Here is a 17,652-nt window from a genome sequence, read left to right as displayed (position 1 = left end):
TAAATTTTATATTGATTTATTATATATATTTTTTGATTCATTATATATTGATATTCATTTGTTTATATTTTCCTCCTCATTAACTATTGAAGCTTTGCATTAATTTAATAGCCAGGTCATACAAAAGATTTTTTTTAAAGATTTTATTTAAAATCTTAAATAAGATTTAAGCATGGGCTGGTGGGGCAGGGGCAAAAGGTGGGAGAGAGGGAGAAGCAGACTCCCCACTGAGCAGGGAGCCTGATGCAGGGCTAGATCCCAGGACCCCGAGATCAGACCTGAGTATAGGTCAGATGCCCACCCAATATGAGCTACTGCATAGATAAGTCCCATTGGTAAGATTTTTGAAAATCTTACAATTGATCCCTGAACTGCTGTCATAAAACGTAAATAAATGACATTAGTGGGTTTTTGTTGAGTTGTAATATTGGTCCATAGAATCTAGACTCCATCAGGAGAATTTTTAACAGATAAATCAATAAATCAAACAAAACAACTTTTATAATGTTATATTAGTCTACATTCATCCCTTCTGCTCCTGGCTATTGGTGAAGAGAAATATTTATCTTGATCTGGTTCATCACCTGGATTTTTGGCCCATGTCCTCAGAACTGGAGATAGGACTTTCCCATATAAGGGTCTTTGGTAATGTCAGAGAATTCTTTGTTTTTCGCCAGCCCTTGCTTGAGGTTGAGTTCAGTCTCCGTGGTGACGTATTTGTAAGCACTAGCCCCTGCGCTGTCCTACTGAGGCTAAAGTTAGGAAACTTCCACTTGCAAAGCATTCTGCCATATGTTAACTACTGTTTGTTATTTGGGAAATTGCTTCTGTCTGTGTTTGCCTCCTGTTGCTGTTGTCTGTTTGTTTCTCTGCCCTTCCTGTGTTCCTCTGACTTGTTCTGGGACAATGTATAGTGTTTGGGGGCTGGGGTCTTATTGGTTGGAGCATTTGACTGGCAGTAGATTGTGAATGACTTCCTAGTTGAGTGCTTCTGCGAAAATAGCCTTGAGCTGATATTGATGAATTCTATACTCTCCTTCTGGCTTGCAGTTCTACTTTTAACTACTATCTCTTGTTTAGATTAGCTGATAGTATCTACCTGCCATTGTGGTTGCCGGGATCTTTCGGACACCCTCTCTAGCTTATACTTCTGTATGCTGAATTCTACCTTCCCAATTTAGAACCTAACTCTGCATTTCCCAACTTCTTTTGCCAGGGACTTAGTTTCGCCAGTCAGATATACTCCTAAAAATTTTGATTTGGAAGAATCTATGTGGGGAAGGAAGTGGGGTGAGGGGCATCTAGCATAGGAATTGCAGTGAAAACTATGATGATATTGAAATACTGTGGAAGAGACAGAAGACTGTAGATGGAAAAGCAAGGGAGTGGAGAATGGAACTCTTGGCCTGCAAAGGACAGTCAGAGCATATCAAAGTGTGAAACAAACCAGGTGAAGTTGTCGACAATAGGGACATGGTAAATACAGTGAACTAGGGAAAGCAGACCCTACCTGGAGGAGAGAGTTGCTGCTCTCAGCTCTGTTCCTGGTAATTGTGCCTGTGTGGTGTCAGATTTTTCAAGAAAAAGTAGAAATCCAGGTTTTTGGGTGGAATTTCCTAAATTTTGAATATTCTCCCATCCAAGTACTAACCAGGCCCGACCCTGCTTAGTTTCCGAGATCAGACGAGATCGGGCGCGTTCAGGGTGGTATGGCCGTAGACAATTTTGAATATTCTCAATTAATTCAGAATTATTTTACAGGTTTGTGTGATCCATAAAATAGAAGTCAGACGCAGTCCACAGGTTGCCATGTTTTGATCTCTGTGATTGGTGAGAACACACACTCCTAAAGAAGCCCTGGAAGAATGGCAAGATAGGAGGGTATGGAAATACAAAAGCCAGGGAATTGACAAGAGTAGAGTCTGGTTAAGATTGCACAGATCCAAGAGACATCTGTTAGATAAGGATAGAATAAGGTCCATTGTATCCATTGTATTGGGAGCTTGGAAGTCATTGATAACATTTGTCAAACCTCTTCTGCTAACAGAAGAGACCAAATTGTGGAAGGCTGAGGAATGAGGGAGAGGTGGGGCAGTGGAGACCCAGCGAAGATTACTCCACAGGTTGAGGGAGACACAAGAAGGCTTTTATTTTTTTTTTGGAAGCCGAGCCAAGGCTGAAGTCTTTTTAGATATATGTTTGTACATATGTATGTATATTTGAATTAGGCAAGCTTTACTAATTACATCATTTCAATTTTCCATAACCTTAATTAAGTTTAAGGAAGCTCTATACCCAGTGTGGGGCTTGAACTCACAACCCTGAGGTCCAAAGTCACATGCTCTACCGACTGAGCCAGCCAGGTGCCCCTCTATAACCTTATTTATAAAAAGTTTATGAAGCGGGCGGGCGGCATCCGTAGGCATTCAGAATGGTCCAGCGTTTGACCTACCGTCGTAGGCTGTCCTACAATACAGCCTCTAATAAAACTAGGCTGTCCTGAACCCTGGGTAATAGAATCGTTTACCAAGAAGGTTGGGAAGGCACCAAAATCTGCATGTGGCGTGCCTAGGCCGACTTTGAGGAGTTCGTGCTGTGAGACCTAAAGTGCTTATGAGGTTGTCTAAAATGAAAAAACGTCAGCAGGGCCTACGGTGGTTCCATGTGTGCCAAGTGTGTTCATGACAGGATCAAGCACGCTTTCCCTGTCGAGGAGCAGAAAATCGTTGTGAAAGTGTTGAAGGCACAAGCACAGAGTCAGAAAGTTAAATTTAAAAAAAAAAAAAAAAATGAAGCTGTTTTGAGTAATAAAAAAATAAAAAGGCAAAAAAAAAAAAAAGTTTATGGAGCATATTTATAGGCTCAGGTTAATAAAACCTCTGTAGAGGGAGAAATAAAAAACAATGGAAGGAGGGGAAACTGGGTTTCTCAGTCAGTTAAGCCGCTGCCTTAGGTTCAGGTCATGATCTCCGGATCCTGGGATGAAGACCCCAGTCGAGTCCTTAGGCTCCTGGGGAGTCCACTTCTCCTCCTCCTTCCTATTCATGTGCTCATGCTCTCGCTCTCTCTCTCTCTCTGTGTCAAATAAATAAAATCTTAAAAAAAAATGGAGAGAAAGCTGTTAACGGAATTTTCGGAGGTGATTGGGAGGGGTTGTGGTGGGAAAACAGGAAAGTGAGATTCTCTGAGATTAGAGGAAAGACAATTAGAAATTTTATGGAATCAGGGAAACTCATGACTTATGCTGGCAGGAGAAGTTGAGGTAATTCTTTCCTTATGACAGCAATTTTCTAGTTGTGCAGATGAGATAAAATTCACTGAGAGAGAGGAGTGTGGGAGTGGACATGTTGTTTGAGCACGGTGGTGAGGCTGTGGAAATGCCATGGAAGGGAGTGGGAAAGAAAGGTGTATTTTTAATATTGCTAGGGAGTCTAAAGAACCCAGTTTCTGGTTAGTTCCCATACTTGTATAGGGGCATCAGTTTATACTCTTTCAGGATTTCATTCTTTGCTCAGCAGCATAGATATAGGTGTGGAGAGGGTAGATTTCACTGAGCTGTAGTTAGGATTTTGGCCAGAGGGTGTAGATAAATGGACAGGAATTCACAGAACCGTGGTTTTGGTGAGAAAATCCTTGAGGTGTTTGAGGTAGGAAATAATATGAGACTAGGAGGGAGTCAAATAGCAGGAAGTTGAAAGAAGGCCCTTTTAGTCTTGGTTCAGAACATTGGGGCATTGTTGTTCCATTGGATGCATCCCTGGGAGCGTGTCACTTACAACTGTTTCAAGCCTGTGTGTCTGTTGAATGTGGTTGTTTAGATCTCCCTGTTCTTAGAAGAGGTGGGCCAGATGAGTAGCCATTTTTGCCTTCTAACCCATGGATGAAACTGAAGCACTACTTGAAGATGATGCAGAAGTCCTAGAAGTTGCCAGCAAGTGTCCTGGATGGTGAATTGACCCAACGTCAATTTAAGGGAGAAACAGGATTGGAAAGCCACTATTTTTCATTCAAAATTCAAGTCTTGGGCGCCTGGGTGGCTCAGTGGGTTAAGCCTCTGCCTTTGGCTTAGGTCACGATCCTGGGGTCCTGGGATCGAGTTCCACACCAGGCTCTCTGCTCAGCAGGGAGCCTGCTTCCCTTCTACCTCTCTGCCTGCCTTTCTGCCTACTTGTGATTTCTGTCAAATAAATAAATAAAATCTTTTAATAAGAAATTAAAGTCTGGCTGGCTCAGTTGGTAGAGCATGCAATTTTTGGTCTCGGGGTTGTGAGTTCACCCCCCATGTTGGGCAAGGAGATTACTTTTAAAAAGAAAGAAAAAAAATCAAGTCTCTTCTTGATAAACTTACCTCTCAATGCATCTGGCTGAAAGGGATGATGGAGGCAAGCCCACAACTCCTAGCCAGCCCAGCTTAAGCTTCCCTAGGAAGAGCTCCCTTAATATAGTGGAAGATGAGACCGTTAGGGAAAATGTGCCTTGTGCTGTTTCTAGCTCAGTGTCTTTATCACGGGTAGGCATACTCACAACATGAGGCCACATTTTGTATGAGAATCCTGGCTAGAACAGGATGGGGAACAAGGCTGAACATGGCTTCCTTGGAGCTCTACCAGAGACCCTCTAGACAAGAATTTTCTGACAGCCTTTAGAACATCAACTAGCCAGGGCTTACTTGGAACTTGAAATAATTCTAAGGCAGTAGTTCTCAAACCCTAGCATGATCACAAATTACCTGAAGAGCTTGTTAAAATGTAGATTCTTTTTTTTTTCTTTTTAAGATTTTATTTATTTATTCATGAGGGACAGAGAAAGAGAGAGAGAGATAGAAGCAGAGGCAGAAGGAGGAGCAGAAGGAGAAGCAGGCTCCTCGCAGAGCAGGGAGCCAGATGCAGGACTCGATCTCAGGACCCTGGGATCATGAACTGAGCTGAAGGCAGATGCTCAACAGACTGACCCACCCAGGCGCCCTAAAATGCAGATTCTTGGACTCTATCCAGCATGAATTTGGTTCAGTGATTCTGGGATAGTGCTTGAGAGCTTGCATTTGTAACAAGTTCCCAAGTACTGTTGCTGCTGCTGGTCCAGGCACTATACCATTTATGTAGAACAAGCTATGTTTGGGAATTTTATTGACTGGGTTCTGGTTCCACATATTCAATGAATAAATTGTCTTAAGTCCATTTCGATGACTTCTCTTGGGTTTCTGATCCTGCAGAAGACTCTACCTTAGGAATTCTAGGTATTGTGGGCCTTTCGAGTAATAATACAATCCTGTTACCTGTTGTCATTAGGCCGTAAACCCACAGCAGTCTAAATAAACGATAGAGACTGGCCTTTATGGGATGTATCATGACCATGAAATTGTCCCATCAATTCTTTTTGGTGCTGAAAAAGACAGCGATCTATCGAGATTTCTTCTTTCAACTAGAACAATATAAGCCCCCCTCTTCCTCACTAGGACTGTAACTTTTCCTTTAACTTCTTGTTTGCCTCAAATTCTTGAGAAAAGTTTATACTCATTCTCTAGCCAGAGACCTGAGTCCTTAGGAAATTAATACAAGAGGCTTTTGGTGGGAGTGTATTTGGCTTCCAACAGTACCAGTTGGTTCCTGGGCTGTATTCTTAAAATAGAAAAATGACCAATTACAGCTCTGCCAGGACTACATTTTGTGTAATCCTGAGAATATGTTTTTAAGTGTCTGAAGGACTCAGCCACAGGAATCTTGATGGTACCAGCCAAGATATCTGAGGTCCAAGGATGGCAAGACCCAGGGACCATTCAGTACTCATGGGGGGATTCCAGCTAAATAGAAGCTGGGATTTGGACATGTCTGGGCAGGTCTGCTGAATATGCAGGACAGGCATGCCTAGTGTCTATTTACATGGCAACTTTTGGCTGAAGAATGACTGTATGCTGATCTGAATGGAAAGTAGAGGGAGAAGAACAGAAATGTGTCTGTCTTGGGACCCAGGTTTTGATAAATGTTCTTTAATAAATGAAGTTATTAATTAAGTAATATATCACCCTTTTTTTCCCCAGAATTACACCATTTACATTAAGATTCTTGACAGTTTGAAAATAGTTCACTGTTATCTTAAGGAATCTGTAGTCCTTGTGTGGGAAATCATATAAAAATGAAAGAAGATTGATTTAATTAAGTTGACCACGTGGGATGATATTGGGTGTGTGAGAAAAGGACAAAAGACATATTTTGTGGCTTTGGAAATATTGGTGGATTAGTGAATTTTTAAAAAATTTTAATAGGAGGGGCACCTGGGTGGCTTAGTAGTTAAGCATCTGCCTTTGGCTATGGTATTGATCCCTGGGTCCTGGGATTGAGCCCGGAGTTGGGTTCCCTGCTGGAAGGAGAGCCTGCTACTCCCTCTCCAGATCCCCCTGCTTGTGTTCCCTCTCTCGCTGTCTCTCTTTGTCAAATAAATACATAAATAAATAATCTAAAATTTTTTTTCACAGGAAATAATATATTTAAACTTGTTATTTTGAATTGTGTGCTCTCGGTATAGCACCTACAATGTTGTGAATTTTGTTAAATATTAACATGGCTGAAATACTTTAAAATTATATTTACCTTCATTTAGAAACTGTTCACAGTTGTGCGTCTGGTCTTGATTGATGCCATTCCTTATTCACTGGCATTTTGTTTTGTTGATGAGCCACAATTCCACCCTTGTTTTTCCTTAATTAATAACAATTATTATAATCTTAGAGGACACTCATTTACAGACTTTTTCTTTTATGTTCCAGGCACCCATCTAAGCATTTTACACATCTTATCTCATTTAAGCCTCACAGAATTGTTATGAGGGAGACAATTTCATGATCCTGACCATATACATGGGGAAACTGAGGCACAGAGAAATTAAATTACTTGTCCAAATAGTATCTAACAACCAGTGGAGAAAATCAGGGCTTTGGGTGCATTTACAGTTTTAGTAATGTTACTAACCACTCCAAATTTTAAGATGATTATAGAAAAGAAAAGGCTGTGTCTCAGTTTGGATGTGGTTTAGGTGTCATGAACTCGTTCAGTGCCAACTTTGATTCTTTAAGTAGCCTTGGTAAAGTCATTGGAATTATTTTCCAGAGACTTATGGTTATACAAATGATTTTTTAAACGACTCTGTTATTTCAGTTGCTTTCCTGGAGAATGGGAGAAGCAGTCTACTGTGTACCTCTCCTTGATAAGGACGTTTCAGATTTTTAAACTTACTTGGATATAATTTCAAACTTACAGACAAGTTGCAAAAATAAAGGCAGCATTAAAAATACCCATGCAGGGCGCCTGGGTGGCTCAGTGGGTTGAGCCGCTGCCTTCAGCTATGGTCGTGATCTCGGGGTCCTGGGATCGAGTCCCGCATCGGGCTCTCTGCTCAGCGGGAAGCCTGCTTCCCTCTCTCTCTCTCTGCCTGCCTCTCCATCTACTTGTAATTTCTCTCTTTCAAATAAATAAATAAAATCTTAAAAAAAAAAAAAATACCCATGCAGGGGCGCCTGGGTGGCTCAGTGGGTTAAAGCTTCTGCTTTCGGCTCAAGTCATGGTCTCAGGGTTTCGGGATTGAGCCCCGCATTGGGCTCTCTGCTCAGTGGGGAGCCTGCTTCCTCTTCTCTCCCTGCCTGCTTCTCTGACTACTTGTAATCTCTATCAAATAAATAAATAAAATCTTAAAAAAAAAACATATATCCTTTTACTCAAATTCACTTATTGTTAACATTTTACTCTAATCCTTTCATCATTTGTGTGCTTTCTCAGAATACGTTTGGGGAAAAAAGTGGTCATGTTATATATTTTTCCTAAATCCTTTAAGGGTGAGTTACATATTTTTGGGGCTTCTCCCTGTAATACCTTAGTGTGTATTTCCTAAGTACAAGGGTAATCTCTTTTGTGACCACCTTACAGTAATAAATTTCGGTAAATTTAACATTGATTCAATACTTTAATCTATGGACAGTATTCTAATTTGTCAATTGGTTTATTAATGTTATTTATAACATTTTCCTTCTTGGGTACAGGATGCAGTCTAAGGCCACTTACTGCCTTTAGCTGTCACATTTGAGAATAATTCCAATTACGCTAGATTTATTTTTCCTATAGTCTAGAAGCCATACCCATACAGTATGTAAAAATCTTAATTTAGATGGACTACTCATGAAAATTAGACTTCTGATAGATTTTATTCATTACTACTTGATATCTTATAATTTCTGATGATTAGGATGTAATATTCTAGCTCCTAGCAATTGTTTCTATTACATTGTTTCTATTAAATTGTATGCCCAAGTGAATTAGACTTTTTTTAAAAGACTTTTTGAATCGTAGTTGAACTTCTAACAATAGCCTAATGATGATCTAATTTTAATTTTAGGAGAGACTACTATTTTTTGGTTCTAATTAATTGAACACAGAATTATTGGAAAAGTAGGGAACTCCAAGAAGGAAAATGAGGTACTGTCTAGTATGTAAGAGGAATGATTGATGTTGACAAATATTAAATAAAAATTTTTAAATAAATAATCAGGATGTTGTTTAAAAGGCAAGCTGTTGATTTTATCACTCCCTCTTGCTAAGACACCCATGGGTCCCTGTTAAATCTGACGTTTTTACTCTGGTCGTCAATGACAGCTTTAAAATGTAGCATCCCAGGACAAAGTCACAAATCACCCCCAGGAAGGGCTGTGAAACTCTATCTGCCGGCTCTTTCATTTCCCAAGAGCCCGTCCCTAGTGGCACACCAGTAGCTTCTGGGCACTGGAGGAGTTATGACCCTTGTCTTCCCCAGGGTTCGTGGCAGTCTGTTTGTCTTCTGCAACTCCCTTTCACCTTTCTCGGGGAAGCTTGGGCTGAAGGCTAACGAATCTATGGATACCCAGTCATTATTTAAACTCCCTTCCCAAGAGACCCCTCTGCCTCCACCAAATTTGTTGACCACAGTTGAGAGCCAAGAGTCCCCTACAGTCATTTTTAATAGTTGTATTAGAGAGGGTTTTCAGAAAAGGGACAAAATTTTAAAAAGATCTTGGGTCATGGTTTTTGAAAGATTGTATCTAATGGCTGAGCAACGTTGGCAATATTGACTGTTCTTTTCTCTTTTCTCCCACATACCCAGTCCTCACTTCTTTGCATATTGACATTCCCTTGATATTTTTAATATACTTAGGCTATGAATTAGCATTCAATGAATTGAACATTTGCATTCTCTAGTTCTGCATTACTATGTATTACAGAGACTAGGCTCTAATAGTGTGACTTGGCTCTAATATAACCTGCAAAATATTGACACACATTCTCTAGTGTCATTACATAATCCCTATGAACCATGGAAGTCATTGTGGAAATCCAGTCTGCCCCTAGAATTCCAACCCTGTAATGCTTATTTCTGTAGTTGATATTCTGATTTCTAGAATGTGTTTGCTTGTCAAGTATTGGTCTGTATTCACTTTTCCTTTGGTGTGCTTTGTTTTTTAAAGATCAAAGATCCATTTTATTTTCATGGAGGAAGATAAGGGTTCCCCTGGCTATGGAGAGGTGCTTACAAAAGAACTAAGATGATGGTGTTTTTAGGTATGCAAAGGTCCTGCAAAGGGGTGGCTGGACCTCAGATCCTTTTATTTTCAGACTCCACTGAAGTGATTTGTAATTTACCTGACTTTGGAGCTTCTATTGTCCTGGCTCACTGAATTTTTCAGCAAATGTATCATAAACACTTTAACTCAAAAGCCCAAACAACTTCCACATCATCAAGTGAGACCATTGGCTTTTTAAAATTTTTTTATTTTTTCACTCATCATTTATTTACAAATACACATTATAACTTTTATATACATTGCACATTTACATGGTAGAAAAGTACAAAACTATATATTTAAATGAATTTATATTTAACTTGCCATGTTTGAAAATATAAAATTGCATCAGAAAAAAGTATTATGAAAAGCAAGAAACTTGAACTGATAAAGCTTTGATATAACTTTTAGTGACACATTGTTTGAAAGAGAACTTATTGAAGAGGTACAGCAGACTAGCTTAAAGGAAACACCTAACAAAAGGTTGAATGTATAGCATTCCCTTCCTTCAATCTCCAGATACCCATATCACTCAATTTCTTTGGATTTGTAACATCTTAAAAGTATATTATGAAAATTGTAACATTACTATCACCCTTTCTCTCACAAATTCTGACAAGAGAACTGAACTAGGAGTTTCCTCAAAGATGTATCCTCTGTACCTTCTATTTGAGTCAGTTATAACGCCTTTTGGTCAGTCAAGATTCCTTGTAAACAAAACCCGAGGGATCATGTATGTACAGAACAGGCAGCAGAAAATCCAATAAATAAACATGACAGAAACTGACATGCAAGTTTGTTAAAGTGGAAAAGATTCTAACAACGGTGAGATGAGGGGAGACAGATGAGTGAGTGAATAGTAAGGAATGGACTTAAATGGTTTACAAGGAAAAAAAAAAGCTTTTACTTTACAAGCAAGAGACCTCACAATAAATAACAACTGCTCTTCCTTTCACGAATAAATTTCTTCAAAAACAAGGTGTACAGTCAACCAGACATTTTATGTATAAATTATAAAACATGACACAGTATAAATAAATGTCTACAAGTCTCAACTATGGGCCTCATCCAGTAGACCTCACAATGACTGCCTCTCCATGTCCAATGAGTAACAAGGTGGCCTGGGAGAGAGCTCTAGGACAAAGTCCTTTATGTATAGTTTTCCCCCCAAATAAATAAGCATACACTTATTTACAGTATGGACAATATATTTTTTTTCTTTTTTCTTTCCCCCCCATTTTTTTTCTTTCTTTTTTTTTCTTTCTTTCTTTTTTTTTTTTGCCAAAGGCTATGTCAACACTGAACATTGGTGGAGGGTTTACCACTCTAGAATGGAAGATATAGGAAAGCTGTAGTCCTGGTCTTCATCTTCCTCTTCTTCCTCGGTATCTTCCGAAATGGCTAGATGGGGGAATACAGGGGAGCTGTTGTTTAAATACGGACAACAACAGCGCAGAAGCAGCTCAGTGTATGTTTTCAAAGCCCTCTGATACAGCCATATTACAGCGTTGCATTTTTATGTGACTTGAAGTGAGATGCTTTGGTTTTGGCATCTGCTGTTATGCAATAAGTTTAAAAAAATTTTTGTTTTAAACATAATCTATGAAGTCAAAAACTGCAGAAAGTTCTGAAGAATCAATGGCTCAGGTTTTACGGGCAGATTCCTGAAATTAGATAAAAAGCGCTCTTGTGTTCTAGGTATAACTGCTTTGGGTCCTTAATTCAGAGTTAGTAGAGGCAACTGCAAAAAGCAGCAGCCCATGTGTGATCATATAAAGCTGTCTTTGAAAAAGAAAAAAAAAAACTTTGAAGCAGTTAGTTTAGATTCAAGTGTTAATAAAGCAAACGGCAAAGCACATTACTAAAGCAAAAGAATTAGGGGCAAATGACTAGAAGTAAGTTTTTAGAGGCAAGCCCGTTGATGATCATTGGACAAGTTCTAAAGCCAGGGAACATTCCAGGGAATTTTTCTGTGGACCACTGAATTCCTAGTGAAATTTAGCAGTTACCTAATTTAAACAGAAATGGGCTTCTATTGGAAGGTTTTCGTGCTTTTTATGTCTCCGTTCCCTAGGGCTTGCCTGAGAAAGCCTCAAATTGCAGCAAGGTTAAAATTGCACTTACAGTTGCAAGATCCGGAGTGTTTTACTTCCAGCAGCACACCTGAGGAGCAGGCAGCTTCCTTCATGGCACACTCGCTGGCATAAGTGGCATTGTCGCTGGCACACACAGGCTCCTCAGACTTACTCTCAGGGCACAGCTCATCGCAGAGGGAACACCGGCCTCTGCCAACCTTGAAATCCCATAAACACTTTTTTCCACCGGTGCACTGGATATCTTCACAGGACTTTGCTTCTAGGATATATATAATACGCCTGTGATGAGTAAATGGATTTCCCCTTTTCCCCATTTTTTCCTTTCTTTAGCCCTCTGTCAATAAATATAAACTCACTAATAGGATCATGGAGATATTATGCAAAAATGCTTGACCATAAAATTGAAACTTGAATGCACACGTTTCCTATGTACCACATTAGTACATGAAAATGGTATTTTTGGGGAACAGGTTATCACAGTATTCTGAAATTAAATATATATTTTATTATTTCCCACAAGTGGAATCTTTTGAAAAATAAAGAATTCCATCAGTTATTAGAATCTGGTAACAGATTTTAGGAACTGTTAAGCAATTATTTCTTGCTTCCAGCAAGTCTAGCACCTAAAATATGTGTAAAATTAAGTGAGTTCTAAGTTTTCTAAGATAGAAAATTGTTTCCTATTTCTTGCTGGCCTTTCAACATATATGCCAGTGCTTCTGGAAGATAACTGCTTCCCTGAGGAATGCCATGATTACAACAGTTTACCCAAACTGGACAGTATTTCTCTCTCTGGTGAAACTATGCATTATGGAGAGGCTTTGGGCTTATTTATTGATTAACTCCATAGTTTTAACACTACAACTAGCCTTTCTGATCCTATTTCCATTTTTTCTTCCTTAATCCAGGATACCTACTGATACACTTTCCCTCATAGGCTAATCCAATCGATCTGCCCAGGAGACAGGTAGCTTTTCTCAGGTGACAGGCACTGGAGTAGGTCACTCCATCGTTCCCACAGAGATACTGTTCAGAGGAGGTGGGCTCTGGGCAAATCCGGTTACATGTCACACAGTAGGCATTATTAGTCTGGTCTACCACGCACGTGGAGCTGCCTGGACAGAAAACATCCCGACATGTCTCTGAAATAAAGAGGGAAACATACATCAATGACAGGTTCTTCCTGGCCCTTAGGCAGTGAGCATTTGGTATCGTCAAGGAAATCATAAAAGGGAAGCACCCAGCTTTTCAAAAAGCACTTTGGGAACCTTGTGGTTTTCAAGAGAAAATCTATGACTCTAGGTCGATCCTCTCAGTGTTCTTAAGAAGTCTTTGGAATATAAAAAAGGGTTACTTTATTTTGCATCATCATTACTGTTCGGCTCTTAGTGGGGACTATACCGTCCCCCAGGAGTCTTCCAGTGGGTCAGCCTCAGCTGGAAAGTTGGAGGAGGGGAGCCAGAGAGGACCTACTTTTACATTTGCCCTGGTACTGGACTTCCAGTTCCGGCTGCTCTTTACATCTGGCCTTGAGGAGCGCACACTCGTTGCGGTAGGTTTTCCCGTCCAGCCCACACACCGGGCCTTTCCAGGTGATGTTGGAACAATCTGGGGCACAGACGCAACGGGGTTTGTTCTTTTTGTTCATTCGGCATTTTTTCCCCGGGCCGCAGTCCACGTTCTCACAGGTCTCTACGAGGTGGAAAGAGGCATGGATCAAAACCAGGGCCAGGCAGTATGCAGGTCAGCAAGGAGGGGTGCGAAGGCCTTGTACCATCCTGTGGCCGAGAGTTCGAACAGGAGGGGTCCAGCTCTCTCCTAGAAGGTGAGGAGGGGGTGGAGGCCTGGGGGACAGTGGTTTGCATCCTATTCCCAAGTCTTTCTCAAATAGGGAGAGTGTGCTGGCGTCACCACCACACTTGGCTAGTACGTCCAGGAATGTCTGGGCAACGGTGTTTTGCCTGTAGTGTGTAGCAGGCGAGATTCAGAAAGGCTTCCAGGGGCTGGGGGAAGATAAAGGCAACCCAGGAACAAAACTCTTCTAGTCCCTAACCCCAGCTGGGCAGTGGAGAAGATGAGGATAAGACGCCCTCTACTGAGGGCCTGCACACTGGGGAGGAAGAGTCCTACCTTTACAGGGGATGCAGTTGGGGGCGCCCCCATTGAAAATCATCCACTTGAAGAGCGTGTTGTCATTTACATCCTCTTCCGTCCAGGAGGTGCTGAGGCGGCCCGTGCTGCAGCACTCCTCCTTGCTCAGTTCTGTCTTGTATAGGACCTGGCAGCGGCCGTTCTTTGCTTGGCGGAGCCAGCAATTCCCAGCTGCGAGGAGACAGGGGTGGGAGGTGGGTGAGAGAGAGGCAGAGTAAGGGGGAGGGAGGCGGTGAGCTAGCGAGGGAAGGAGACCCAGCGGGGATGGGGAGGGAGTGAGTGTGGAGGAGTAGAGGGAGACGGGAGAGAAAAGAGAAAATAAATGGAAGGGAGTGAAGACGTGGGGGAAGTGAGGGGGGGAAAGCCGGCTGAAGAGATGGGAGGTGGGTGAGGGTGAAGCAAGGCGAGAACGTGAAGCCAGAGCGCCCCAGCCATATCAATGTCAGTTACCAGTGACCCAGACACAACACGTGCAGCTTGCATTGACTTTTACTAGACTGTTTACTTTTATTCGTCCCATTTCATAACCTGCAGCGACTCGAAGAGCAGATTAAAGAACCTGACAAAAACAGGATGCGACGGATGTTTTTACATGTCGGTTTCACGTAGGCGGTACGGGTATTATTTGTGACAGGGGTTAAGAAAGTGGGAGAACTTGAGAGCGAGGGAGAAAGGAAGAGAAAGAGAGACCGACACAGACACACACACAACAGGAACCGATCAAGCAAAAGGCACTTGAGAAAAATGAAAGCAAAAAAAGCAACTGGGCCCTGCCCGGAGCTGCCCCGTGCGGCCTCGAGGCGCAGCCCGCCCGCCCGCCAGCCCGCCCGCCAGCCCGCCCGGCCCGTTTTGCAATCCGCCAGACCCAGAGGACGCCCGCGGCCACCGCGATCTTTCGAAATCTCCGAGGGCTGCTTTCCCCGGCGCCCACGTCCGCGGCACCCAGGCAGCGCCTCGCCCCGAAAGGCGGGTAACTCCAGAGTAGTGCGGTGCCGACGACGAGGGGGCAGTGCCCAGGGGGACAGTTTACAACACACTCAAAACGTTAACGCTAAAGCAAGCAAAGTTACAGGTCTGTCTCCAGGAAAGTGTAGGGAAAAAAGAAAGGGGGTTGGCTTCCTACTATTTCACAGTAACATACATACACCTATCTCATACCTACTGAGAAATCTTTGCAAGTAATTTTCCCTCCTTCCTTCCTTTCCATTTTCATGTTAAGATTTTAGTCAGGAAGACTCCTTATGAATCATCTATATAATCTGAACAATAATTGGACCGCAAGCTGCTATTATCATTATTTTAAAAAATTGTGCCCAAAGACTAATTGAAATAAATTTAATTAAAAAACCCCCAAACTTTAGAAATTTGCTCTTAATGCATCCCAGAATTTAAATAAGTTGTGAGCTCCTCGCTGTTCTACATAAAGTTAGTCGGAGGAATGAGACACAGAAAAAAAAAAATTGTAAACTACTCAAAACACTCCGGGGTAAATTTTTTTTTTTTTTTTTTGCGGGGTTGGGGGGAGGGGGTTGGAAGAAGCATCCACTAGGCAGAAAGCTACCCTTCCCTCTAAAATTTTCAGCACCCACATCTCCAAGTTTGGGCAAAGTTGCTGAAACCACGTCCCCCAGCCACCAAAGAAATTTCAGTATCTCCCCCCCATCCCCCAGTCATTTTTTAAAGTATCCAAAAGATGCAGGAGGGAAAGAGGTTAGATTGTAAATGGATCGACTTAAATCTCCTGGCTACTGATGCTTGTCCCCTTCTTCAGAGCCAAAACAGGGGAGATAACATCTACACTCATTATGTCCAGAACTTGGAGCATCTAACCTAACTACTGAGAGAGATTCGAGCTTACTCCCTTTCCTTTTAAAGGATAACCGCGCTTCTAACTCGGCTGGCCGTCCTGAAGTGTCACTGCCTTCAGTTTTCCCACTCCGCTCCATCCTGGAGTCGCTAAGTTGGTCCAACATCTTCCGAGAGCGGCGTTGCTTAGACCAGACTCCGTGCAGACGACAGAAAAGTACAAACCCCTGCCCGCAGCCGAGCCTCCCCGCGCATCCCCCCTCGCTTACCCTGGGCGCTGCGGTCCTCCATGAACTGGCAGAGCAGCAGCAGCAGGAGGCAAAGCCCGCCGGGCTGGTGCCTGGGACCGGCCATCCTGGGGGCAGACGCGGGGCGAGGAGCGCGGCGGCGCGGGGAGCGGGCGCGGCGGCGGGTGGCTCGGACGAGCGGCGCGCGTCGCAAAGGCGAGCGGCGGAGGGCGCAGCGATCCCGGCGCAGCCCCGCGCTCGCCGCCGGCCGCCCGCGCGATTCAATGGACGTCAGAAGCCGGGCGCAGCCGCGCTTTAAATCTAGACGGGGGTCTCCGCGGTTTGCGGTGGGCGGTCTCCCAGTGTGTGGGGCAGTGGGAGGGCGGCCGCGAGCAAGGGTGTGCGCGGCTCCTTGGGGGTGGGGAGCTTTTAAAAGTTCAGTGTGAATCAGGTGACATTTCCCACCTTCTGGAAACCCTTCCCAATTATCTGTTGGAGGTGCCCGAAATCAAAGCGACAGGAGGGGAATCGCCGAGTTCTTATTTGCGTAGGAGGGAGAGGGAGGGGGAAGGCGGAGGGGCGGGGGGTGGGGGCGACGCTTCGGGGGTGGGGAGTGGGGAAGAACACCCACTTCAAGTCCTGCACGCCGCCGCTCGCAGGCAACGCCGGCGCGCCCGGGGTGGCGGGGGTGTGTGTGTGTGTGTGTGTGTGTGTGTGTGTGTGTGTGTCTGAGTGTGAGAGGGGGGCGCGCTGGGGGCGCTGGAGGAGGCGGCGGCGGGCGGAGCGGGTGGGGAGGGGGGGAAACCCGGTAGTTTGTCTCTGCTCCGCGGCTCCTGGGCTCCAGAAAGACTTTGCAAACGCGCCGAGAGCCCGGAGCTGCCGAAATAGCCCGCTCGCGGTCTGCTCGGAGCGCGCCGGCCCCGCCGCTTCGCCGGGGCGCGCGGCAGATTTAGGCCCCCGCAGCCCCGGCGCGGGACCGGCGAGGTTTTGTGTCTGGGTCTCTGCTCGCCTGACTTCGCGGCCGCCCCCAACCCAGAGCTGGGGCTGGGAACCGCAGCCCCGGCGCCTTCCACCTAGGCTGGGAGGGGCTGAGACGCGGCCCTCGGTCTCGACGAGTCACAAGAAAAAAAAAAATGTTTAACACCTCAGGCCCAGCCCTCCCTCCCACCCCCCGTCGCAGTCTCGCCCTCTCCCTTTCTTTTCTCCCCTTTCACTTCGCGGCGTCTGGAGTCGGAGCCCGGAGCGGGGGCGCCGACGTAGGCGGTCTGCCCCCCCTCTCCCCGGCTCGGAGACTCCCCAGTTTCTGTCCTGTGTGTCTCTGTCTCTCCCAGTCTCCTCGGCTCTCGCTCTCTCTCTCTCTCTCTCCCTCTCTCGGTTCGCGGAATAAAAAAGATTGCAACATCGATAATGAACTTCTGTAGCCTCAGTTTATTAAGCACAGTGCCTGGCATTCTTCGCTGAAAGTTGGCGGGTCTCTCATTTATAACATTTTTGGCACCGCTGAATGAAACTGAGGAGGCGATATTTCCTTTTATATAAAACGATTACTTCACGGAAAATGCTATATTGTTTATTCCAAAGCTGCCTTTTAAATTTCCATTCTTTTTGCTTCTGGAGCCCGAAGGACAACAGACAGCGAAGTATGCAGACAAAATTCTTGGACATTCGCAGGTCACTGGGATTTGTTCTACGGATTTCAAATCCGCTCCTCTTCGCCCTCCCTCAAGCTTCCCCCCGCCAGACCGCCCCCCCCCCCTCCCCCCCCCCGCCCCCCACCCCCCCCCCCCCCCCC

At 44.1% G+C, this 17,652-nt stretch overlaps 1 protein-coding gene and 1 pseudogene across 3 annotated transcripts; one reads left to right on the top strand and one right to left on the bottom strand.

Annotated features, from left to right (window-relative positions):
• Positions 1–2,408: 2,408 nt before the first annotated feature.
• LOC132027512 (large ribosomal subunit protein eL34-like) lies at positions 2,409–7,223 on the top strand (annotated as a pseudogene).
• Positions 7,224–9,767: 2,544 nt separating this feature from the next.
• Positions 9,768–16,062, bottom strand: FST (follistatin). Of its 3 annotated transcripts, none has more exons than XM_059417108.1 (6): positions 15,903–16,062; positions 13,807–13,998; positions 13,150–13,368; positions 12,594–12,818; positions 11,705–11,935; positions 9,768–10,981 (listed from the first exon to the last, which is right to left on the bottom strand). In XM_059417108.1, the coding sequence occupies exons 1-6, from the start codon at positions 15,985–15,987 to the stop codon at positions 10,899–10,901; spliced, it is 1,035 nt and encodes a 344-aa protein (XP_059273091.1). In that variant the 5' UTR covers positions 15,988–16,062; the 3' UTR covers positions 9,768–10,898. The 3 variants fall into 3 exon arrangements, with proteins under 3 accessions (XP_059273091.1, XP_059273092.1, XP_059273093.1); XM_059417109.1 differs by having other exon boundaries at positions 11,705–11,932; XM_059417110.1 differs by lacking the exon at positions 9,768–10,981 and adding an exon at positions 10,989–11,244.
• Positions 16,063–17,652: the final 1,590 nt, after the last annotated feature.

This window comes from Mustela nigripes, chromosome 12 (assembly GCF_022355385.1).
Source record: "Mustela nigripes isolate SB6536 chromosome 12, MUSNIG.SB6536, whole genome shotgun sequence".
In the NCBI taxonomy this organism is placed as follows: Eukaryota; Metazoa; Chordata; class Mammalia; order Carnivora; family Mustelidae; genus Mustela; species Mustela nigripes.
Note: the sequence above shows the minus strand (reverse complement) of the source record. Positions and strands in the feature narration are given on the sequence as shown.